Here is a 25,660-nt window from a genome sequence, read left to right as displayed (position 1 = left end):
GTAGGAGAAATTTGCACTGAGGCACTGATGAATTTTCATGAGGACTTTTTTTAAAAATGCAAACTGATATGGAAATGTATATAAAAAACCTGACAGGGAAAATGAGAAAGGCCATTCCTAACTGCTAGCCATCTTTTTTGTTTTATCCTAGGTTCCCCTTTTGGAAACTAAAACCACTGAGGACTGGGGACAATAGCTGCAGTTTTCTATTTTTCTTATTTATCATGTATCACCAAACACTTTGAACCAATATAAGGCCAGCCTAGATGTTACGTGTGTGGTTGTACCTCATGTGCTTGGTTTTCATTAATTAAATAGCAGCCATGGGGGCAGAGCATGAAGGGGAGTTGATTTCTCCCTGGAGGAAAACTAACAGGTAGCTTGTGTCCTGGGGGTAAGTAGAAGTCATTGGGGAAGCATGGGGCACAGTCAGCACTGTAGCAGGATTAACCGGCTTGATGCCCTCTCCATCCTGCAGCCCCCATTCTGGATCACCTCCCCTGCAACTGCTATTTAACCAACAAAAGCTAAGCATACAGGGACCAGTCATGTGCAGAACATTGTGTCTAGCTCAGCCTTCCAAAGTCACTCTTAGGTTTGGACATTCAACTGTAGACGTTTTCAGTAGCATGATGTCCCCAAACATGGGGTACAATCAAGTTATGCAGAAACTGAGAGACCACATTGCACACTCAAAAGTTGTAGAATAGGTTAGTACTGTGCGTGTGCACAAGCACACACAGACCAGAAAGTGCAAGAAGTTTCTCCATCTGGGCTGATCTGAACTTCTACCTCACAGTCAGACCTTTCACTTCCAGCGGGCACACCAAAACAAACCAGAAGTCAGTCAAAAAAAGACTTCATTTAATTAGTGATACTTAAAGACTTTTGCATAGAAAAAAAGGTTAACAAAATAATGCACAATTTTCCCACCCCACCCCTGACTAGGAACAGTATTTTTAAAACAAATATTTTAAAAGTATATTTTGCATAATGTTTAACATTCTCACTGCTTATTGCTTTCTCCACACAGCAGAGAAATGAAGTGCATAATAATACATGCTGTGCTTTTATTTAACTTGCTTCCCCGACCCACCCCCAACAACAAACTTTCTAGCTCTTGAGTCAATGAATTAAAATACTTGTTATTTCATGTTGCTGCAATAAAATAAAAAAAAGCAAAGCATTTTTGTAGCACTGCTTGTCTGGGTAGTAAGAACATAACTTAAACTCCCAACACTTTTGTTTGGGTTGAGAACTGAACCAATACAAAAACAATGGCAAGACAACCCAAAGGATCCTGTTGCCTGCATTACAGCTACTCATTCATGCCAATTCCCAACAGCTGACTATGAAGAGGACTTGCATCCCATCTGGAGGATGCAGTATTTTCGTTTGCAAAGGGAATCAAATAAGTCAGATTTATCCTGGTGTTCACACATGTACATGTAACACACTTGGCTATAATTTTATGCCACCTAGTGCCAGGATGCTTGAAGTCTTGCAAGACCAAGCACTGGAAAGATCAGTGCTTTTGTCAATATCATGCATGTCACCATTTGACAAGTCTGCACAAAGAAAGTGAATTAGATCAGATTAAATTTAGTGTATACATCCTCAGTTATCTGCTTGGCTATTCCATAGTTTGTAATCCTGCACAGTTAGCTGGCTTAGATCCCACTCATGTCAAGGGAATTCAGCCTTAGGGTATACATTTTGTTCAAGAATGGTATCCCTGTGCTGGATCTCTGTACTCTTCTCTCCAGTATTATTTTCATACTAGGACTTTTATTATTTGCCTTGTAAAGAAAAACACATACACGTGCACACCCACACACACCCCGCACACATTTGGAAGAGGTCAGGCACTTGCGCATTTTAAACTTAGCGTTCATGTTTCAGGGTAGGCTTCTTTAGCTATAAACCCAGCGCCCCTTTAACAAATAAAAATGCATGGCAAGAGGATTAATTCTACATTCTATACATTTCTCAGGAAATGCCTAAAGGGGAGTCATCGTTCTTGAAGATCATTGTGGTCCAGTCTGTTGAACAAGAAAGACCTCCTGTTCATTTTGACCAATATTAAGGCAGAATACGTCTTACTATTTCTCTCCCGTCTTCTGGGAATCCAAAGGGCTACTTGACCTGTTAACAGCCTTTGTGTGAAAGACTTTCTATTGCAACTGTAAAATGCCCCAGGAAGGCTTGCGTAGATTTTTTTAGAAAGCTCCAACTTCAGTCCCCCAGGGTCGGTAGGGTTTACTGCTTCCGTTCCCACTGGCTTGCTGTGGGCTGGCAGATGCTGATACGGACAGCGGTGGGCTGATTGCTGTTGCAGCTGCCACTGCGGCCGCTGCACTAGGTGGCAGCATTGGGAAAGCCCCAGCAAAAGAGAGCGGAAAGCTCTGAGCTGCCGCTGCCGCTGCAGCATGTACGGTGGCCGAGAGCGAGAGGAGAGAGGTAGAAAGTGGCGGGACGCAGGGAGCAACGCTGCCGGCAGAGGGCACTCTAAGCGTAGAATCGGCATGTGCAAAAGTGGCCGTGAGCAGAGCAGATCCATGGGGAGGCACTTCTGATGCTGTCGAGAGTCTGCATGGGGAGATGTCAGAAGTGTGGAGTCCATTCTGCTGCAGTAAAGCTGCAGGGAGATGGTGGAAAGCTGCCGCCCAGTGGTGAGGATGCAAAGGGTGATGGTGATGTGCCATGGTGGAGGTCATTGCTGCAGCTTCCCTCTGAGAAGCACATGAACTGAGATGAGAGACTAGTCTAACTCTTAGAGGGTCAGATGTGTCCAGTCCTTCCACTGAACTCAGGTATCTTGCAACTTCAGTTAAGCATTCTCGAAACCCAATGCTAATGAAATCCATGGCGAGAGCATGAGCGTCAAAGTAACCTGGAACACAGAAAGCAAGAAATGAATTTAGCGACCCAATGGGATTTCTTTGGTTTTTTTTTTCTTTTCTTTTGGTCTTTCTTGAAATGGCAGTTCTATAATATTCTAGCTCAGGGGTCAACAATCCTTTTCAGCTGGGGGCCAGTCCACTATCCCTCAGACCTTGTGGGGGGGGGCAGACTATATTTTTTTGGGGGGAAATGAACAAATTCCTATGCTCCACAAATAACCCAGAGATGCATTTTAAATAAAAAGACACATTCTACTCATGTAAAAACATGCTGATTCCTGGACCATCCACAGGCCAGATTTAGAAGGCGATTGGGCCGGATCCGGCTTCCGGGCCTTAGTTTGCCTACCCATGTTCTAGCTCTTTCTCTTTAAGGCTCCCAGAACATTTTTTTCAAACGGCTTTTGTATTATGCATATGCTCACTGATGGAACTGAAATGTGCTAAAGTCAACTTGCAACCAGACATTACAGTGAGAAAGAATTAAGACCATCAGTCTGAGACTCTTCAAACAAACACACACACACACACACACACACACACACATACATTTTGAACAATAGGAAAAGGATTAAAAAGACTAAACTTCCAATGCAAGATTTTCCACCATATTGCTGAACAATGCCTGTGTATGTCACATACATAGGCACATAATAATTAGCCTTTGAAATCCTGTTCCTTTTACAGTGATATTTAAATACAATATTTGCAATATTTCAATATTGTGGATTTGCTCCTCCATACAACTGGTGCTTGCCATTATTATTATTTTAACAAAAAACAACAACCAAGGTCTTCTCTGGGTGGGTGAAACAAAGAGCATCTCATTCTATTAAAGCTGTCAAGGACCCAGAATGCAGCAGCTTTATAAAGGGGTGAATCCTGCATTAGGAATCATTAGGAAAGGGACAGATAAGAAAACTGTCCATATTATAATGCCTTTATACCAAATTATTTTGCAAGAACAAATTTGAAATAAAATGTACAACTCTGGTCAGATAGTCTCAAAAAGGATATTGTAAAGCTTTTGAGGCCCATGACACAATTGCATTGTATTTTAGAGGAGTGCAGCTTGGGAATGTCAATCATGGTGAAGGACTACTAGTAATGTGAGTATTTAAGACCATGTGTGTATTAGTAGGAACAGGAAGACACATTACCAGTAGTTAATGAAAGATAACCATTTATCTTTCCAAAGGAAAAAGTAGCTGTTGTCCCACTGATCAAATTCACAAATATTCCCCCTTCAAACAAACATTCTTAGCATCATTTTGAAAATACCAGTTCTTAAGGTTCAGCAACCTCCCAAATTCTTTTTAAAATCAAGTACAGTGGTACCTCGGGTTACATACACTTCAGGTTACCTACGCTTCAGGTTACAGACTCCACTAACCCAGAAATAGTGCTTCAGGTTAAGAACTTTGCTTCAGGATGAGAACAGAAATTGTGCTCCAGCGGCGCAGCAGCAGCAGGAGGCCCCATCAGCTAAAGTGGTGCTTCAGGTTAAGAACAGTTTCACGTTAAGTACGGACCTCTGGAACGAATTAAGTACTTAACCCGAGGTACCACTGTACAGCACAGAAGGAGTTTGTTTTGCACACATATTAAGTCGTGCAAATTGTTACAAGGATACTAAGAATGTATCTTTTATTTGATGTGCAGTACTTTGGTCTCCAGAGACAATCTGAAATAGTGTAGTAGGAGGAACTGGCAAGAAAGGAGGGCGATAGTTGTTAATGTTCCAACAACCTCCACATGAAATACAGTTGTACCTTGCTTCTCAAATTTAATCCATTCCAGGAGTCCGTTCGACTCCCAAAACAGTTCGAGAACCAAGGTGTGGCTTCCTGCAGCCAATCGGAAGCCACACTAGACATTCAGCTTCCGAAAAACGTTCAAAAACCGGAACAACCACTTCCGGTTTTCGATCGTTCGGGAGCTGAAACATTCAACTTTAAAGGTGTTTGACTTCTGAGGTACGACTGTAGGTTGGTGGGTGGGGGGCATGTAAATGGTGCCTCAGTTGGGAGAACGTGACTTCTGCCTGGCCCATTCCCCTAATAAAGAATTGCGCAGACAGGCAGAGACCCCCCCCAACCCCAGGCGACTCCCTAGTGGAATAATGACTCATGACAATGTGTTATGGGATTAAAATTGGCCACAACTTTATTATAAAGATTCAGATGTAGGGAGACCTTGGCTTAGGGATTGGGCATTTATTCCTCCCAGTCCCCAGCCGGGGATCTGGGGAACATCAGGGTTATCCAAAATGTGTGGGGATTGGGCTGGCTCTCGAAAACGTATGTTTAAGCAGAGAGCCCGCCCCCCATTTCACCGCAACGCAGGGGAGACCACTGACAACCTATTGGTGTGTGGCCAATGACTCCCCTCAAAACAACCCCTTTAACAGGTAACCCTGAGATCACCACCGCAGTGGGGGCATGGGTCACTGCTTCATGCCCCCCCCCCCATTTAGGGAAGATAGACTAACGGATTCTGCCCAAGGCCTGAAACTGCCAAAGTTGTGACACTCTGCTACGGGGGAGGCAAAACCTGCCAATGCAGGGAAATTCCTTCCTTCCCAGTCCTTTAACAGCAACCAATGATGTAGCAGCGCACACATATCTGTGGAGAAGTGGTTAACCTGCAAAAGGACGCATAACTGAGGGAGGGCAGGGTGGGAGATGCTCTGGAGCTGAATGAGGACTCCCAGGTAAGTTCCACCCTCTATTGTGTGGGCAGGGCGGCCCCACCCTACCTGGCCAACTCCCCTGGCAATGCCCCCCCCCTTGCCGGGATTGGTTAACTTAGGCAGGAACCTCCAAGTATCCAGCGTGGGAGGGGGCAAAGCCAGGTTGTATTTTAAGGAGCCGCGTAGGATCGGGGGGGGGGGGAGCTACACGCAACTACGCAAAAAACGCCCATTTGATGTGGGGAGCGGTCATTCCCATCTTAATACTAATGCTCATGTTAATGCTAATGCTAATTTGTTTATACCAGGGATGGGGAACTGGTGGCCCTCCAGATGTTGGACTCCCAACTCTCATCAGCCCCAGCCAGTATGGCCAATTGTCAGGGATAATGGGGTTCCCTAACCTTGATTTATTACAGGAATGGGGAATAAATAAAACAACAACTGCTACTATTGAAGAAGAAGAAGAAGACGACGACGACGACGACGACGTCAGTGGCCTTCCAGTTGTGGATGTAGTGCAACTCCTATCACCCCGGCCATGAACCACACTGAACAGAGCTGATATCCAACAATATTTAGAGGGGCGAAGTTATTCATCTCCAGTTTATACAGAGCTTGAGGATGCTCAAAACCCTTCACATACATTTGCACAGGAATTCAGACAGTCATACTGTAAGGTATACTTCCAACTGGAGAATGGGACTGAATATGAGATACAGTGGGTTGGGTAAGGCCACCAGTGAATGGGAAATACTGTGGAAAGATCTGAGTTACACAGTTTCCAGCACTAAAGTCCCAATGATTACATATTTACCAGTGTTCAAAACTTCCTAATCACTTTATCAATTTCCATTTACAAAACAACAAAAATAAAGTAACCCACAAAAATATTTCAAATTAACTTTCTATGCTTCCAGATGTTTGGCTTCTGAATTTCTAGTGTGCAGTGCAACTAGATTTTCAAAAATTCTCTAAACCAAAGCAGCTTGCTTTTCTTTTTTCTTTCAAAAAACGAGATAAGAAAAGAGACATTATTCTCTTCGAAAGCCACATTCCCAATTCCACATCGCAAACATGCAGGCACACAAAATAAGCACTGATTGTGGATAGTTCTTTTTCTAGTGGTATTGGGTTTCCTCTTAACAATCCAACAGAAGATCCAAGCTTAGATGCTGTCCTGGTGAATGAATGGCACAGCCTAATTTTGCATGGAAAACATTCTTTCTAGAACAAAGGGCAATACATAAACAATAAGGAAAGTTTCCTCTGGATCCACTTCCCGTGGTATAGCAGCTGCATAATGAATTTTAACTTTGGTTTTTCATGCAGCACAATTGTTGCCGCAGCCCTCCTTGTTTATGTTTGGATGTTTGGGGTATTTGTTTTGTCTCCCTTGTGCCGATTTCAGTGCTCTTTGGAAACCCCAAACAAATCTCTGACTGGGCTGCCTGTGAATGAAGCCTTTACTCTCCCACAGTGTTATGAAAGCAAACACAAGCCCAGGGTCAAGTGGTTCCTTTGTCCCCGTAGTTCTTTCCCACGAGTTCAACCCTGCCTTTAGCATTGATTTCCAGTCCTTTAATCTAGAACTGCCTATCCCAGCTTGTCAAAGGGAGCGTTTGCTGAGATTTCCCCCTGCTAATATTAGAAACAGTACAAAAATCAATTCCTTACCTTTCCCGCCTGTCGCCTGGAGCATCTTCAAATGATCCACTGTCATTTGCAGGATTTCTGCTTTTTCTAATTTGGCAGATCCCTTTGAGATAAGAGGCACAAACAATAAAGGCTTAAAAGTATTGCATGCTTTGATTTGGTATGCCCTCTTTTGAGCTCCATCTTATGGTTTCAATTTCCCCAACCATTAGAGCATTCTCAGTTTAATTCTTCTACCCAGCATCTGTATCCCACACTTTATTTTTGCACACAAGTACTATATCACAGTTTCTAGAGTGGCATAAACTGAGCACACATTTTCTATGAAGCACAGAGTTGTGCAAACAAGGAAAACATGTATAGCAGATATACACATTCACAACTTTCAAAGCAGCATTAAAAAAATCTGTATTATTATTTATTAATTTTACACATTGCCTTTCCCCACCAGAACCGGGACTCAAGTAAGCTTACACAAATTAAAAGAAGCCTGAATAAAACACAGAAAGCTAAAAGCTAAAAAAATAGTTTAAAAGTAATTGAACTTTAATAATCAAATTAAAACAATGGGGGGGACCTATTAAAATACAGATACTAAAAACAGCACAGCACTATTAAAAACCCTTTCCTTAAAAGCCGTCAGTTCCCAAAGGCCTACTGGAATAAAATAGTCTTCACCTGCTGACAAAAAGAAAACAAAGAGGGAGCCAGTCTAGCCCCACTAGAGATGGAGTGCCAAAGTCTGGGAGCCACCACCAAGAAGGCCCTCTCCTATGTCCCCATACATGTGCCCGTGAGGGTGGTAGGACTGAGAGAAGGGCCTCCAGATCTTAGAGCCAGGGCAGGTTTGTATGGGAAAATACAGTTCTTCAGGTAGCCTGGGAATAAGACACACAGGACTTATAACCAGCACTTTGAATTGTGTCTGGAACAGACCAGTGGTGCTGTTGGAACAAGGAAGTTGTATGCTTCCTATAAGCAGCTCTGGCCAATGCAGTCAGGGCTGAATCCAGGAACACACCCAAACTGCGAAACACAATCTTCAGGGGGAGTGTTACTCATCCAGCACAGGCTGAAACCCAGTTCCGTTCTGCCTTCCAAATGACCAAGAGCACCTCTGTGTTGTCTAGATTGCATTTCAATTTGTTCACCCTCATCCATCTAGTGTCCATTAGTGATGGCAGACACTGGCTTAGAACAGATACAGCTTCCTTGGATTTAGGTGGAAAGGAGGAACAGAACTAGGTTTCATCAGCACACTGGTGACACAAAACCAAAAAAAAACCTCTGGATGACCTCTCCCAGAGGTTTCATTGTAAATGTTGAATAGCGTGGGGGACAGAACAGAACCCCAAGGCACTCCACAGGCAAATGGGCAAGGCATCAAACAAGAGCCCCCCCCAGCACAACTTTCTACACATCTACACATGTCAAAGAAGCAATTCAGTTAATCGCATTGTAAACTCATATGGGGAAATCTGGTAGGGAAAGACGGGTCTCCACAGCGCCACCTGGTGCCACAGTGTTTCTTTACCAAATTACCAGTAATGGACCCCCTGTAAAACAGTGCCCCCAAGTCCCATCCCAGCAAGGATACCATGGTTAAGCTGCTGAAAGGACCAGCAAAACCAACAACAGGGACACACTCCCCCTGTCCAATTCCCAGCATAAGCCATCCACCAAGATGACAAAGACGGTATCTGTCCTACAACCAGACCTGAAACCAGATTGAAATGGACCTAGATAATCTGTCTCAGTAAGAAAAGGTGCAAAGATCCACACCAGATCTGAAAGGCAAAGAAAACTTCAGAGTTGCACAAACTTATTTGCAAGCCCCAATAAAATAAACAGGAGTTATAGGACAGCAAGGTATTTATTTCTGCAATGGGTTTTGTGCAGGACAATGTCCCAGTGAATTGTGCCTAATGAATGGGACAGCCGTAATGCCTAACAAGTTTATGCTTTGCAGCTAAGGAAAAATATACTTGGTTTTAATACAAATTTTGTTCAGTTAATTATATATTTTTATTTTTAAAAAGCATTTGTTTACAAATCAGGAATTCAGGAGAGGGGTGGTGTCTTTATCCCTGTACTTACTAAAAGGCTACCCACATTGACCCATAACTTAGCGAAACTAGACATCCTTGTTCAAACCTATTCCTAGTCTTCACTTGGATAAAGAAGAGTATAGCTTCTCATTGAAAATCTAAACCCAATTCTGTGGAATGGATTCCCAAAAACAACCTATGAGACTTGGTTCATCTTTAAAATGGAAAAGTGAAACACATATGGTCCACATGAACAGGAGCCCCTCATCTATGCATCCAACAAAGTGTCCTTCATCATTAAGGCTCATTGGAGCATGTTAGTCTTTAAATGTGCCACAAGACTCTTTGATAATATTTAAATCAAAGGGGAGGAAGAGCATGTTTTAGCAATACATATACTTCAATATTCATCTTGCAAAAAATCTCAAAACTTTTTTTTTAAATGCCAAGCTGCTCTAAGGGTTAAGTTGCAGTAGGCATGTTGATGACATCATGTTATGAATGATGCCAGATAAGATGCCCATCTTCTGGGGTCATAAAATCATTTTTTAATTTTACTCTCACGGAAGAAAAAACCCTTTCTCCATTTGAACAGGAACCATACCAAAAACTTTCAGAACTGCCCTTATCTGCCCTTTCCCTTTCGGAAGCTTTGGGTGGGATGTAAGTAAGTTGTTGCATGTGTGAAACAAGATCCACTCCCATGGTGGAACCTCCTCCCATCTCCTCTTTCCTGTGCCCCCTAAATCTTGGGAAAATGCCAGAATCGGTTTAGGGGCACATAAGGGGGGGGGGGGCGAAGTCCCATTGCATGAGCTTGTTCTCATGCTCATTCCCCACTTAGAGCAACATTGAATTCCACCTGTTATTTTCCAGTGCCACCAAAATGAAACACTTGAGTTATATAAGAAAGCACCAAGCTACATCCAATGCTGGCAGAGGCCAGCTTGTTTAGACTCCAGTCTGCCTCAATCACATAAAAAGCAAAGGAGTGGGGCAGCCCAATTTATATAGTAAAAGGGGTCAGTGGATCAGTGGAAGGGACTTGAACTATTCCAGGGCCTGCTGTTTATCTCCCCACAGCCTCTCCCCGCCTCCAAGTCACTTTATCCATCTTGAGCTCATTTCTGACATATGAAGCTAGCTGGCAGGAAAGTAACCTTGTGGGAGGGATGGGGGTTCAGCACCCCCTACTCATATGTCCCTTTTACTCTCCCATGTGATTAGGTGTAAAATCATGGGCCTAACCCTACAGTGCGCAGTTATGTTCAGAGCTCCATCCAAGACTTGCTATGGCCATCCCAGTTCTATCAAGGCAAAGATAACCTACGTTTCATCTTGCATTACCTCAAAGCACATTACTTTTCAATAGCACCTATTCACACATTCAGCTGTGAGTCAAGCCATCGAGTGCTGTGCTTGAACATGAGAAGTCCAAGTCTGTGCATCTTACTGAGCAACCAACTTCTAAAAGTCACTTTCCCTCTCAGCCTAACTCACTCTCAGGATAGCACTCAGAATAAACGAGCAAATAACTGTGAAGCAATTTGTGCACTCAAAATTGCTCAGGCTCCGCAACACTCTGATCCCTAAAAGTCCATTATCTTTGCTGCTGGAACTCCATACACAATTTAAATATTCTTCAATAAATTTCTAAGACTGCTATATGCCTTCAAATGAAAAGCTTGTGATTTCTGCTTAGCGACTCAATGATTGATTTTTGTTGGAAGCACCCTCTGGTCAGCTAAGGGACCAAGGGCCAATGGAAGGTGGCACTCTTGGCCTCCCAGGAAAAGCATCCTGGCAAAGGGAAGAACAGCATAGCTCAATCCATTCTCCACTGAAGGAGAAATTGAAAAGAGCTTGCTTCCCCCCTATGAGGAAGAATCCTCTGATCTAACAGGGAATCCAAAGAGAAACATGCACTGGCCCAGGGTACAAGCTTGTGCGTGTGCAAGTATTGTATTGTAAGACAATCAGTCAATTGAAAGACTGGGGTATGTCTTTTTTAAAAAAAAGTTTAAGCAGAAATAGTCATCTTTCCCTTTGAAGAGCCAACTGAATGTATCTATATATAGCAGTCATAGAAGTCGGCTGAAGAACATTCAACAGTATCTTCAGTTGCACCAGTAAAGAGAATGGATGTGTAGCTTTTCTCAGGATGACTTTGATTACAACAAACCTGAATACTAATGCTTTTTTCTTTTGTTTTTAAAAACAGCCATTTGATCAAGACTAGACAGCAATGATAACACGTGGCCTGGCAGACTGTATGAAAGTTTATTCCGATGGCCCTTTCCCCGTATTATTTATTATTTTTATAAATGTAATAAGCACAGTAAGCCTTGGCATTTTTAGATTTTATATGACCTGGGTTATCTTAGATTGCTTTGCTTTGCTTTTCCTTCCCCCGTCCTTATCTTTCCCCTGTATTACAACTTGTACTTTCCTCAGTGCTAATCTTTTCCATTGACCCAACACAAACATTTTTAGCAAGAGCTGAGTAATAGCTGCCCGATGCTGGGTAATTTCCAGGAGCTTTAGAAGCCTTTATAATGTTTGTGGTTTTCAAGAAGTAAACAATGCAATGGGACAATCAACTGTTGTCCCTTGTCCCACTTTCTCTGACTAGCTCAGGACAACTCCATGTTCCCATGCTGCCAAAGTCTGCTGAGCTATGCAAGTTGCTAAAGGTATAGTGTGGGTAGCAGGAATGGTATTTTGCCTGCTCATAGTCATTATCCTCCCCCCTCCCCATCTGCTTGTACCTGCATTAAAGGCATAGTCTATGCATAGTATATACCATCTACTCCACCATATATAAAACACACCAACTTTCCCTTCAGTGAGATATGAGAAGGAGTTGCAAGAATAGGGAGATCTACATATGGCCTAAAATAAAAGTGCTTGTTTTCTTCCAATGTGGGATAGCTCCCTTAATAGAACATAGTAGTGTTGGGAATCAAAATTGGAGATGTAATATTTCCAGAAAATTTGAAGCCACGGGGAAGAGGTTTCCCCCCCAGTTTGGGTAAATATATATACGTGTGGAATATTTTACGAATATATATATATATATATATATATATATATATATATATATATATATATGCAGGTTTTGGTGTCTTCGGGTGTCTTCCCGTGTAAGAGTTGGGGTGTCTAGGCGACGTTTCGACGAGGTCTCACTCGTCATCTTCAGGCTGGTGCTTTCGGCTTCTTGTTACTGGAACAGAGCAGGATCTCAGTGTTTGAGTTCCTATAAATACTGTTGAGGGGGTGTGGTGTATAGCCTCCAACGTTCTGGGCAGAGAGGAAGTTCCCAGGTTAGTGTGCCTTTTCTTCTTTTGTTCCTTAATTACTTGAGGGATATCTTGAGTGATTTCTTGAGTGATATTCTGAGTACCACTTAGGAGGGTCATTAAGTGTGGATTAGTTGCTAAAGCTTTCGTGTCTTGACCTCTTGATATCCCTCAAGTAATTAAGGAACAAAAGAAGAAAAGGCACACTAACCTGGGAACTTCCTCTCTGCCCAGAACGTTGGAGGCTATACACCACACCCCCTCAACAGTATTTATAGGAACTCAAACACTGAGATCCTGCTCTGTTCCAGTAACAAGAAGCCGAAAGCACCAGCCTGAAGATGACGAGTGAGACCTCGTCGAAACGTCGCCTAGACACCCCAACTCTTACACGGGAAGACACCCGAAGACACCAAAACCTGCATTCCTGTACCCGTGAAAATCTACGAAAGCATATATATATATATATATATATATATATATATATGGTGTGTGTGTGTGTGTGTGCGCGCGCGTGTGCGCGCGCTTTCAACCATTAACAGTTTGAAAGTCACTTTGTTACCTTAGGAACATAAAATGTATTATGGTTTGCCATAAAATTATGTCTAGTTTATTATAAAGTACAGTTTATTCAGACAATAATCCCAAATTGAATTTGCAGTATAAGACGGCATTTTGGGGACTCAGATTTGGGGGACTCAGATTTAAGAAAATGGGGGGGGGGGAGAGATGTATCTGTGTATAAGGCGCCCCTTAATTTTTGACATTATTTTTAAGGGAAAAACCTAGTCTTATACACAAAAAAACCGGTACTTTTTAAAAGAAAATGTTTACAAACTGAGCTACAAGCTGCTGAACTGTAAGGAACCTGACCTGTAAGAAATTTCTTTGACTATGCCAGTTTATGAGGAGCAGGCAAAAAACAATAAAAACAAAAGAAAACACCAACATTATTAAAACAAAGAAAAATATTACAGCTCCTCCAGTCCTCCTGTGTCAAGCGGACATAAAGCACTAATTTCCATAAAAAGAAATGAGGGGAAAAGCAGGGGGATAATCAAGACTCAATGAATGTACATGAAATTTAATTAGCTCTGCTTTCTCAGCTATTGCTTTCAGTTTCTACTTCTTCCAGTTCTTCATATTTGTCATCACTATAGTTATCATGGCCCTAAGGGTTGCCCAGCTTGAACTGACCTTCTCTATCCTTCCACAAAGAAGGCCCTGAAACCTTCTTCCATCCCTAGTGCCAATGGCAGCGCCCCCTAGAGGCAGAAATACATCTTCCTCTTTCACTTGAGAGCTGCACTAAGGACTCTCTTGTCCTCTTGCGTACAGGAATTGTAATCATCTGACACTGTTACATAGTCTCACATGAAAGTGTTCCTGTTAACAATAGTATTTTTGTGTGTAGTCTATTTTTTGTTTTTGTTTATTCCAAAAACAACCACAGTCAGATGGGTGGGGTGCAAATAATAAAATTATTATTATAATATTATTGTCATGATATTCCAGACTAAGTGGTATGAACCTGAACCATGTAGTTTCAATTTTTGAAGGATGGAGAATAATTCCTCAAATACATAAACAAACATTCTCTCAAGAGTTTCAAAGTTAACTCGTGTAAGTTGATTTCGTACAGGTTTCATTGTGTTATATAGCATGATACTCATCTCACGCTTTCTTCCGTGCAAGCAATCTATTCCAGAGCCTACGTTCAAAATACTTACCCCATAGAAAATGCATTGTATTCCCTTAGATTTCAATGACTCTGCTCCACACTGAGGTCGTAATCCTATGAGCACTCATCAAGGAATGAATCCCATTTAACTCAGTGGGACCTACTTCCAAGTAGACATTTCCGTATAGGATTCCACTGCAAATCATAATGATTGCAATTTCGAGGCTGCAATTACATTTCTCAATTTTGGATCTATTGCATCTTCAGCACCAAGAGAAGCACCTTTCTGCAGACTTCTCTCCCAAAGTCAAGGCATCACAACTGGTTACGAGTCAGTAATGAGATGCTAAAAACCCTCCAAACTTTTTTTATTGTTGAAGGGGCTTAATCGAGAGGTTGTGTTTTCATATTTAGAAATGATCCAAATACAACACTTGTGTTCCTCCAACTCTTATAAGCTGGTGACTGAAATGATTTAATTTTTCTCCTGTGCATGCAACACAACTTCACATCACCTTGAAGAGTAAGGTTCCTTTCATCCCATATAGTTCTATGATTCTACAAAGTCAGTGGAAATCTTTTGAAGTACGTTACGCTTAGCAATATTAACGAAACCTATTTGTGCTGTTCTCAGGAATCACAAATTTACATTTAAGATAGGGGTTCTGCACAACATGTTTCACTTTTTTTTTGCGAAAGCAAGATAAAAACATCCAAAATAAATAAAACACTATATAGAAAGATCTGCAATTACAATGAGTGTGCCGACACATTACATCAGCACATGTCGAACACAAAGTTTTGGCTGGGACAATTCTGCAAGAAGAATGCTAATTTTATTTTTTAATAGAGTAATTGTATAAGCCAGCCTGGGATCTTCATAGATGTTGGGCAGCTTAAGAATGAAATAAATAACTTTTTTATATATAGGAAATAATTTTTATTCACCCTTCCTCATGTGATCACCCTGCAAAAACTTACATTTAAAAAACTGTATTCCAACTTGGACCATTTTAAAGAGCTGCAGCACTAGCAACAATTGTTATATCTGAACAGCTTCTTTTTAAGAATTTAAATATTTATTTGAGAGTGTTTATTAAATAGCCAGCTTATTAAGGATCTGAAACAATCAGATTATTTTACTAATTAAATTTAGAATTAAATAAAAAAAGTATCAGAAAGGAGAGGGATGAGAATACAATGCTGTTAAAAGATTTATGCAGGAGGGTATTTGACATGTGTGGGTTTTTTAAAAAACCTGTAAGGAATAAAGCACTTTTTAAAACAGCAAAACAAAACCACTACTGGAATGCATAGAAAGAACAGAGACAACACGAACACTATTGCCCTTAAGGGAACAGCAAACCAGAGAATGGAAATGTTTTTCAGCCTTGTGGAGAATTTTGCTTTTAATAGTTTTGCCACAACAAAGCATTTTATTGAAGTGCCTGCTCCGTGCCAGATCAGAACACATCCAGCCTTATTTTTAATGAGCTTTATGAAAGACCCAACATGACCAGATGAGTTGAGATACAGAATATTTATGCTTACTTGTTTTTCAAATGCTGTTGGCACAAGCCTCCTCAGTTCGGATAAACTGTTATTTATGCGATCACGGCGCCTTTTTTCTATTATCTATTGCCAAAACAAAGCAATAAATTGATATAAAAGTTAAGGTGCATAGAAGGTAAAAACAGCAGAAACAAATGCAATTGTTACATTAAAAATATAAAGGAAACCCTTACCCCTCTTCGCTTTTTCCTGGCCATGATCTGAGATGTTGTCGTAGGCGAATTTGATCGGATCACTGAACTGGCACTGTGCCTGAGGAACAGTTGAAAAGGCATGTCAGGTACAGCATCCTATTGTGTTGTTTGTTGCAGAGGTCTAAACAGAGCCAGCTCAAGACATTTTTCCGCCCGAGGCGAAGGAAAAGGTGGTGTCTTCTGCCAACACACACACAGAAGCCAATTCAACTGGAAGTTGAATCTTACTCCAATTACAAAATCTTACTTTACAAATGCTGAAAATGAAGGACAATTATTCCTAAGCAAGTATTGTTTTATTCTGTCCTGTTTTGTACAACTTTTTTGTTTTCAGCTGTACTGGCAAAAGGACAGTCTCTTCCACTACACTTGAGGGCAGCAGGCTAGCGTAGGGGTGTCAGGGCAAGCCACATGGAACTCACAGCTGTCTTCTCCCCGTACCTCAGCATCTGCCACCTGAGGCAGCTGCCTCACTTTGCCTCATCACAGGGCCAGCCCTGGGTCTAATGCCTCCCTCCTCTCACCAACACGAGGGCTATGTAATTTATATCGTAAACCGCTCTGCGATCCTCAGATGAAGGACAGTATAGAAATTTTAAAAATAGGAATTATAATAACTTGAGGTTCTCTATATACTGTTGGACACCCAACTCTCATTGGCCCCAATTAGGTTGGTCAATGGTTAAGAGATGGTGGGTCCAACAACATTTAAAAAGGCACGGGTTCCCCATTCCTGTTTCAAGTGCTCAGTAAAATATGGAAGCAGGCAGAAGAAAACTTTCACTACCACTCTTCAGCCCCATTACACCATCCCCTTTAGTTTTGCTCACCAAGAGGTTCATTTAAAAAATAAAAAGAGTCCTCCCAAAATATTCCACGGTCCTGAGTTCACCCTGACTGGTGAAATATGTAAAATATTCATTATATATGATTTCAAATGTATTAACCATGTACTCAAAAGAACTACTGATTAAGTGTCTAATATTGAGCACCCTCAAGCCCACTGCTTCCAATACAGCAGAAATAAATACTTGATACAAAAAGGATGTGCCTCTAACTTGCCTATGTTTGGCAGAAATTACTTTATCAAGCAAAAGATATAGAAGCAGCAGTCTGAAAAGGATTAGGCTCACTTCCATGTATTTTGCCGAGCACACACACAAGAAATATTCACAGCTGATGCAGGGCGCATGTATTTTGACTAAACTCACATCTGTGTACAAAAAACAACATTAACCAAAAAATGGTCATCACTTGGAAATACAAATATTACACCGAGATCAATGAGATTTTCTAACTACGCATGTTGGATTGTAAAACGCTTCATATTCTAACAAACTTGATTAGGATGCTTGGGTTATTCTTTGTTTGAAAAGCAGAGTGCCCAGCCTTCAACAAAACTATCAGGCACTTCTGTTGTGCAATCTCCATTCACCTCAGAAGGATAACCTCAATTACAGCCCCTTTTAGTTGACAGTCGCTTGAACCACTAGACCAGGCATAGGCAAACTCGGCCCTCCAGATGTTTTGGGACTACAACTCCCATAATCCCTGACCACTGGCCCTGTTAGCTAGGGATGATGGGAGTTGTAGTCTCAAAACATCTGGAGGGCTTAGTTTGACTGCACTAGACTGCTTTGAATCTAAGGCAGTCCATCAATTATCCTCATCTGTCAATCACATTGCTTTAGATAATTCCAGATTAAATATTTTAAAATTCTTGAGACAATCCAGTCAGAGTTAAATAGTTGTATGTCCCACTGATTACTACGTAAGCCATTTTTTACTTCATTCTGAATAGATTGTTTCCTTTTCTTTTATAACAACCAATCGCAATTGCATATGACATATATACCATCTGGACCTCAACGAAGAGGAAACTTTTTTTTTACTGACAGCCCATATATTTAGGTGATCATTTCTGACATACTACAGGCCCTAGAACCTAAATTTAGCATGCAAACACCTGTTAGTATTTCCTCCTCTGCATTTATCCAGCTACATTTTTTGGCTTCACTCAGATAACGACATTAATTGGAATTAAATTTTCTCTGTTGACTTCTACGATACTACCCCAGAGTAAGCGACTTGTGGCATACCACTACTGTAATTGGATTTAAAACTTACACAATATTTCCATGAAATTCAGATGTAATTGTCCAGCTAATCTACACTAACCATCTTGATTGGGACTGAGACCGAACTACTACAGCCAGGGCATTGTTTTTTTTCAGCTGAAGCTCACAGGAGCTCAGTTCTAGCATCTCTCAGGTGAACACGGTGGAAGTTCATGGTGAGCTGCAGTATCTCTTTTGCTAGAAAAAAATTGCACTGTGTACAGCCTATATAAATCCAACTGGCTAACATTAAATACTACTACTGTGTAGATACCCTGAAACAGGTTAATTTAAAATGGATTATAAAAAGCAATTGGATTTATTGCATCATGTGGATAATGCCTCTTTAAACTCCCAAATCATGACATGTCTGAGCAAACCCAGGAGAACAGCATTTTAAAAGACAAAGGGAATCAATGACTGAAACAGTAATTTTACTGCTATCTTTTTACAGCATCTCTGTTAACAAAATTCTATCAAAAACTACCGCAGTGTGCAGGCAATCAATCCCCCCCCTTTTTTAGTCCCACTGGGCAATATCCAAGGAAGTCATATTCTGAGGGAACCCATTAAAATCAATGGACATGTTACTGAGTAAGACTAGGACTGGATACTACCAAGTTTTCAATGAGAGATTTAAGCATGCCACTGATATAATTGGGAGTTAAACATGTCTAACTCTGGCTGAACTTTGTTTTAGCTTTGGCTCTGCATTGTTTCATGAAATTAAATAGTAAGGGCAGCCTAAAAATTAGGCACAAATTGTGTTTATTAACAGAGCAAGCCAAGCCATGTCTACTTAGAAAGTAAGTCCCCTACTGAGTAGGTGCCACTAACTGCGAGGTAAGTAGAGCTAGAATTGCAGTGTTACTTATTCAGTTGTTTTCTACTTTCTTCACAAACCAACCCTCTATATTGAGACTTGGTAAAATTCAAATTTATTTAGCTGATTAATCAACTAATATAATTCAGTTGGTTGACAGCCCTCTTGTGAAAATATCTTGTTTTGCTTTGATAGCAAGCACCCTTTCTTCAAACACTCTCACCACAAACATCTCAAGGCCTTGAGGATTGTTACACAAGCAGATGTAATGAAGCATACCTTGTTCTACTTATCTCAACAATGCTCCAGCTCCACCTATTATTCTGAAGCAACTGTGCCCCCCCATTTGATTTCTATAGCATTCTAATCAATCTCTCTTCTTTTCTAGGTTTCATCCATACTGCTGTTTAATGTGAATAGCCTGGTAGCTCCATTAATTATTCCTTTTCCATAAGAAAATCTCTTCTAAATCAATGCCTCCCACACTTTCTCCTCTATTAATCCAGATGTTTGAAGTATCCCTTGTTATGAGAAAATCCAGATTGATGGGAAAGAAAGTGTGGGAAGGTAGTGATCTGCAGAACTGAAGAATTTATGGAGGTATAGGAAGCTTAGTGTCCATATTAAACAACAGTAGGTACAGCTGAGACTTTAACTCCTTTCCACCCCATCCTTCCTAGCAGGCAAACCCAGGTCATTTGCTAGGAGGTGATTTATACTGGATTTGCCTTCTTTTCTGGCAATGACCTACAACAGTACACACCTAGAAAGATTCTAGTAACACAGGATTAGTATTATAAGACTGGTTCAGGTATTTCAAGGGATGCCTCCCACCCCAATTCTAGTCTTGCAAGCGGCTGCAGCTCCACTTTACACAGAACCTACTAGTTCAGTACTGCTACTACTCAACACATGCTAATTGTCAACAGCCTACAGGACACAAAATGTGATACTCCATCCCCCACACTCCCCTTTTTGCTTAACATCTAGCACTAAAGAACAGTTCCAAAAGATGTATATTGACCAAGACTATATGGCTGACTCTGATAAAAGTACAGTACTCTGCTACTGTTGCTATGTTTTTTTTCCCTGCCAAGACAAACTTAAGGTACGCTCTTACATAAATCCCCAAAAGAATTTTTTACAACCGAGGATGCCAGTTAGTGAAGGGAAAAGTAGATAGCTGGGTGAAAGAAGTGTGACGTCCGAGTAGGGTAGAAAATAGATCCCCTACTTTCTATTAGAACCTAACAAAATGGGGTGCCATTCATCAGGGTAGGACTTCAGAAGCCCAAGATCCCCGTCAACAAAATGAGTAAGTAGCAGGGCCACAAAGCTTAATAGGGCTGCCTTGCCACGTTTTTGAAGCAAATTGTCTAATACATATTAACAGTGAAACAGCACTCTTACCCCGCTCCCTTCCACAAAACCATCAAAACCAGATCTAAAATTGCTTAACTGCCCCTCTGATGTCAGAATATCCAGCACTGCACAGAAGTCAAAAAGGGGCACCAAGAAGCAATGGTCCCACACGGGTGGGGGTGCCTTTGATCTGGCTCCCCATCCTCCTCTTCCACCCCCTCCCACAGAAAAAGAGGAGACACGGTCCAGATTTTTTGTTCTTGTTGCAAATAAAAAAAAAACCCCGGAACGAACAAACTTCGTCCTTACCCAGAGTAATTATTTTCACTCCCCACGTCTATAGTCTCGTCCATATCGCTGTCTGAGGTAGTTTCCTCACAAGGCCGCTTCATTGTGGCCCAAGGAAAGAGTCCAGCTTCCAAATCAGGAGATAAACAAGGAGAACTCAGGTCTGCGGTTTCCCTTTTTGGACAGTGACTCCGGATTAAAGCCCGCCTATCCCTCCCCAGCCGGCGCCAGCGAACTGAATGGATTTCTGAAGCTCTTTCCCACGCTGCAGCTCAGCCTCGAGCACAAGAGCCCGCCCACAGGAGGGGCGAAGCCACGCCCCTCCTCCTCCGGCTGAGCCCTCTGGATTGGGGCAGCGGAGGAGTGAGTGACAGGCCTCCTTCCCCGGCGCTTCTGCCCTCTTCTTCATTGGCTGAAGCGCGGCAGCGGTCCCGGCGCCAAACACTCCTGGGCGTCTTGGAAGCGTGGGAAAGCCCGGAGCACCTCGAGCGCGCAAGGGAGACGGGGAGGAAAGAGGGCGGGAGGGTGGCTGGAGCTGGCCGGGAGACACCTTCAGCTCTGCGGAGCTGGGCTGCAGCGCGGGGATAGCTCGGGCAGGAACTGATCAAAGCGTGTTTCTGCTAGGTGGCTTCGCAGCCAGCGAAGCAAGCCACAGACTGCAAAAGGGATTCATAAAACCCACATAAACAAGCGCAGATGCATGCGTTAATAATGTCAGTCCGGGCACGCAGCGTTTACACTTCTCAAATCTGACCCAACACTGGAAAAAGTTCCATAGGGGGGAAAAAGTTTGACGGGTGGAAATAATTTGCACCGACGTATATACTGCAGGAGAATACACAAGAAAGCTTTAGGGAAAGATCCGGGTGGAGGGGGCGAGCTTTGTCTTATTTATAAAACAAAGGGAGAAACTATGAGGAAGGACTGCTTGTAGGGGAGACAACTTTTTGGTCGTCTTAGGGTACAGTCTACGGATGAGGAAGAAGGATTTTTGTCAACAGGCGTAGGATTTCCCCCTTAGGTATTACTCTCTTCCCACACTTCTGCAAGGAGAACCAAGCGCACGGGCGTCTCTTTCTCCTTTGCAGACAGAAAGCGGAGAGTGGGAAGAGAGGTCACTTTAGGAATAATTAACAGCGACACTTACAGGGTTCTTTAAAAAAAATGTTTCAAATATGCTTTAGGATGTCTTTATCGCTTTATCACTTGTTTTCCATCCTGGGCTCTTTTGGAATGGTTCTAGAAGGTAGGAATCAAAAATAGCTGAGCAAATTGAACATCTGGAAATTTTCTTGCAGCTTGAGATATAACACGTAACACCATAAAGACACACTTTAGAAGAAAAGTCCTTGCACAGCATCAGAGGCCGCATTCTGCTTACAAAGATGCTTGTGGCCTATTAAAAGGAGGGAGCCACAACAAACTCGGCAGGCAGCGTTTGCTTTAGTTTGACAGAGTATTTAAACTAGGGCTCCCCCTCCTATTTGTTGGCGTATGTGATTTTGAGTGTGTCCTCTGGCCATGAACGTCTACAGCCTGCAGGATTTTTTCAGGGGAAAGGAAAAGTTGGTTTCTTACCTCCCTCCACAATAATAAATAAATAAATAAATTAGTGACTGTACTCTTCACTTCCTACCTCAGGTTCTACTAAATGCCAGAACCTTCCTTTTAAAAAGAAAAGAAAGCTGGGATCCTTGGGATTAGGGTTCATGGAAGTGGGGGTTTTATTGCTTCTCACTGTATCTCTGTTGGCAGTGTTTCTTATGGGAACCTGTTCTGTCTTCCAGTTCACAAGGCAACTAAGTGAAATGTAGTTGGAGCAAAATGGCACCTCCCTTCCGCCATGGAAGAAGTGGAGGAGTGAAGATCGATGCCAGGAACAAAGGCACTGGCAGAATCAAGATCTACATTGGGATCCATTGGCCTTGTGGATTCTGCTGCCTGAGGCAGTCACCTCACCTTGTCTCATGATTGGGCCAACCATGGATTGGAGGCAGGATTGGAATGGAAGAGGGTGGGAAATATTGGATTACCACTATATTTACATCTTGTTGCGTTTACAGCTTCAAATAATAGCAACATCAATACAGGTCAACTAACACAGTGTAGTCCTATACATGATGGAATTCAGTGGGCCTTATTTCAGACTCAAATAAATAAACCCAAAGGGATTTATTCCAGCACATTAAGGCTTCAGTGCACTCTCAACTCTTCACATAGACATTATAGGAGCATTTCGTGGATTAGAGATTTTTAGACTTCTGGCTCCTTTGTGCCTAACTCATTGACATGGCGTGATAGAATATAATAAGATGACATAAGAGAGGGAAGCCGGGGAAGGCAAACGTTAAAGAAAAAGGCAGTGAAGTGGGGAGTGTGAAAAAGAACCGAGGAAGAAAAGTGCAAGAAGAGGCGGGAACGACGGGAGAAGGGAGGGAAAAGGCCGGGCGATGGACACAGAATGGAGGGGGGACGGGCCTTTACAATGAATGTCAAACGCAGAGACTCGAGGAGAAAGGAGGAGGCAGGCGGGCACAGAGGCGAAAGAGGAGCGGGTGGAGGGCAAGGGCTGCCTTTGGTCGCCCGCCCGTGCTGCTGGCGGCGGCGGGGCGGCCTCCCCGTGTGAACAGAAACCCGACCCGTTTCAGCTCGGATGACTTTTGAAATGCAACCTGCCTCGCGCTGTCCCCCGGCCTGTCTGTCATCCGCCAGGCCTCTCCCCGCAAGGGCGGTGCCCTTTCCCCCACGGTCTCCTGCGCGCCCGACCAAGCCCCGTCCACCCCCAGCAGAGGCCGCTTCCTTGCCTCCACCCGCCCCGGGCAAGGGACGCTGGGTGCTCTCGGAGGCGCTGCGCGGCCACATAACAAGAAGCCCGCAGACCTGAGCAAGAACAGGGTGTTATAGTTGGGAGCGTGAAGGCAGAGGAGGAACAGCAGCAACTGGATTTTGGCGCCCATCCTAAATGGAAATGCGTCCAGCGACGCTTGCAGACCAGCGGACATAAAACCAAGCCGCTGTTCGTGCCCTTCACTCTCTGAACACCTAGTCCTAGACAGAAGCCCCTTGGGAGAGGAAAAGGGTTGGGCCTTCTTTGTCTTTTCTCCTTTTCTGTTTCTCTCTCTTCCCTGCCCCTTCAGTGCCAAGATAATTCTTGCCCCCCCTTCAAAATTCCCCAGAATTAAATACAGATAAAACGTTTAGAAGGAAATTAGGAAACATCCCCGTTTTCTTCGCAGGAATATGAAATACCTAGGTTTGTCATGAACTCTGAAGTTTGTGCTTCTTCCCGACAAAAGTATAGCAATGAGAACTTTTTGCGAAGGCACTTTCAGGCTCCAGGCCGAACGTTTATGTTCGTGTTTTCTAAGTAAGCATCTGGGGGCCGCTTGCTTATTTATTTTCCTGCATTTAACGTCTCCCCTCCCTTCCAACACGGGACCCAAGGCAGCGTATTTGGGGCTCCCGGGTAGTGACCCATCCGCGAACTGACCGATCTCAGACCTGCAGATCTCCAGCAGGGCGGCCCCCGGAGGCTAGCGTGCCTTTAGGCCGCGCCACGAGACGACGTTCAAATCAGTGTCGCGAAGCTTATTGGGCCCTGCTTTGGCCTTTCAGGGATGTGAGAGAGTGCGGGTTAACCGCACACGCGCCTTCCCGGGCCCCTTAGAGGATGCGGGGCGAGGGGGGGATACAAAAATTATGCAACTAATAAATGATGGCACGGTATATCTGATATGTCCGGCTTTGGAAAAAGGGACGCAAATATTCCGCCTCTCCTGCTCCATACTTGCGTGCTCTTAAAATGCTGGGACTTTAAAGAGTCGTAATGGCGGGTTATGGGCGTAGCTTAGCCGAAGTTGCAATGCCTCCAAGAACGTAAGAAGAGCCTGCTCAGGCATCTGATCCATCTAGTTCAGCATCCTGTTGTCACGGTGACCAACCTGATATCAGTGGGAAGGCCGGGAAGCAGGATGTGAGGTGCGCAACAGCACTCTGGCCTCCTGCGGGTCTACTTAGAAGTAAGCCCTACGTTCACTGGCCTTCTCAAGCAAGCGTGCAGAGAATTGCTGCAGGCTTGAGACGCTTCGCCTTGGGCGCCCCGGGGCGTGTGTGTCCGGTATGGTTAGGTGCAGTGCAGACCACGGGGGCGACTTTTCGAAGGGCTTTTCGGATAGGTTAGCGGTGGCCATTTCTTGCCAATCAACAGAGAGCGTCGGGCAGGCAGAGCGCGCTCGCGCCGGGCGCCTGCTCTTTTGGCGCCCGCTGAGGCAAAAGAAGCTCCTAGGTTGGTTCCACGTTCGGCCCCTTTGCAAGAGCTTTCCTGTCGCGTTCTGGTTTCTCTTACCAGAGGTACTGCCGTGGAGGCGCGAGAACTTAACATGATATGCCATAGGTTTAAAAGGAAAAGGTATATGCACACCGTGCTCTATCGTGTACACATAGGTGAAGAATTGTAAAGGGAGAAACGCCCCGCGACAAATGTGTGTGTTAAACGCCAGGCCCTGGTGTATGGTTAGGGAAAGTGGAGGAGGATTGGACGTGCAAATTAGAAAGTGGTGTGTGCGTGCGCGGTTGGTTGCGCGTGCAAGTTGTTACTGGGAAAATACAGTGTGTGAAATGAATTAAAAGTTCCTAAAAAATGAGTGCAATAAATTAAAAGCGAGAGACGGGGTGGGTATGTGCATCAAATAGGTTACAAAACACAGCCTTACCAGTCCCCTTTTTTCACCAGCGCCCGGGGGCTGTGTAATTATATATAGTGACATGTTGCATGTTGCTCTTTCATGTGGCTGTTGTTACTGCGTAAAGGAACTGGGGGATTTCATGCCTCATTGCCTCTGCAGGGACATCCTTCTCATGCCCATGTTTGCAGAGTTACTAAAAACTGCACGGCTACTCAGACACAACAAAAGCAACAGCTCTCCTTCCCCCCTCAGCAAAAACAAGCAGGAGTTCTCAGGGATTTGTTTTTTTAAAAACACATTCCCCACAATGGACTGATTTAAGAACTAGACACCCGCGCGC

General features: G+C 43.2%; 1 protein-coding gene across 3 annotated transcripts; it reads right to left on the bottom strand.

Moving 5' to 3' along the window:
- Positions 1–843: 843 nt before the first annotated feature.
- HEY2 (hes related family bHLH transcription factor with YRPW motif 2) lies at positions 844–24,003 on the bottom strand. 3 transcript variants are annotated; one of them, XM_083495971.1, is made up of 5 exons: positions 23,885–24,003; positions 16,025–16,103; positions 15,831–15,914; positions 7,273–7,354; positions 844–2,893 (listed from the first exon to the last, which is right to left on the bottom strand). In XM_083495971.1, the coding sequence occupies exons 2-5, from the start codon at positions 16,046–16,048 to the stop codon at positions 2,220–2,222; spliced, it is 864 nt and encodes a 287-aa protein (XP_083352097.1). In that variant the 5' UTR covers positions 16,049–16,103; positions 23,885–24,003; the 3' UTR covers positions 844–2,219. The 3 variants fall into 3 exon arrangements, with proteins under 3 accessions (XP_083352097.1, XP_083352096.1, XP_083352098.1); XM_083495970.1 differs by lacking the exon at positions 23,885–24,003 and adding an exon at positions 20,657–21,036; XM_083495972.1 differs by lacking the exon at positions 23,885–24,003 and adding an exon at positions 18,173–18,517.
- Between the last annotated feature and the right edge of the window lie 1,657 nt (positions 24,004–25,660).

The sequence above is a fragment of the Podarcis liolepis genome, assembly GCF_965112155.1.
Source record: "Podarcis liolepis genome assembly, chromosome: 3".
Taxonomy (NCBI): domain Eukaryota; kingdom Metazoa; phylum Chordata; class Lepidosauria; order Squamata; family Lacertidae; genus Podarcis; species Podarcis liolepis.
This window is presented reverse-complemented; position numbering and strand designations above follow the sequence as displayed.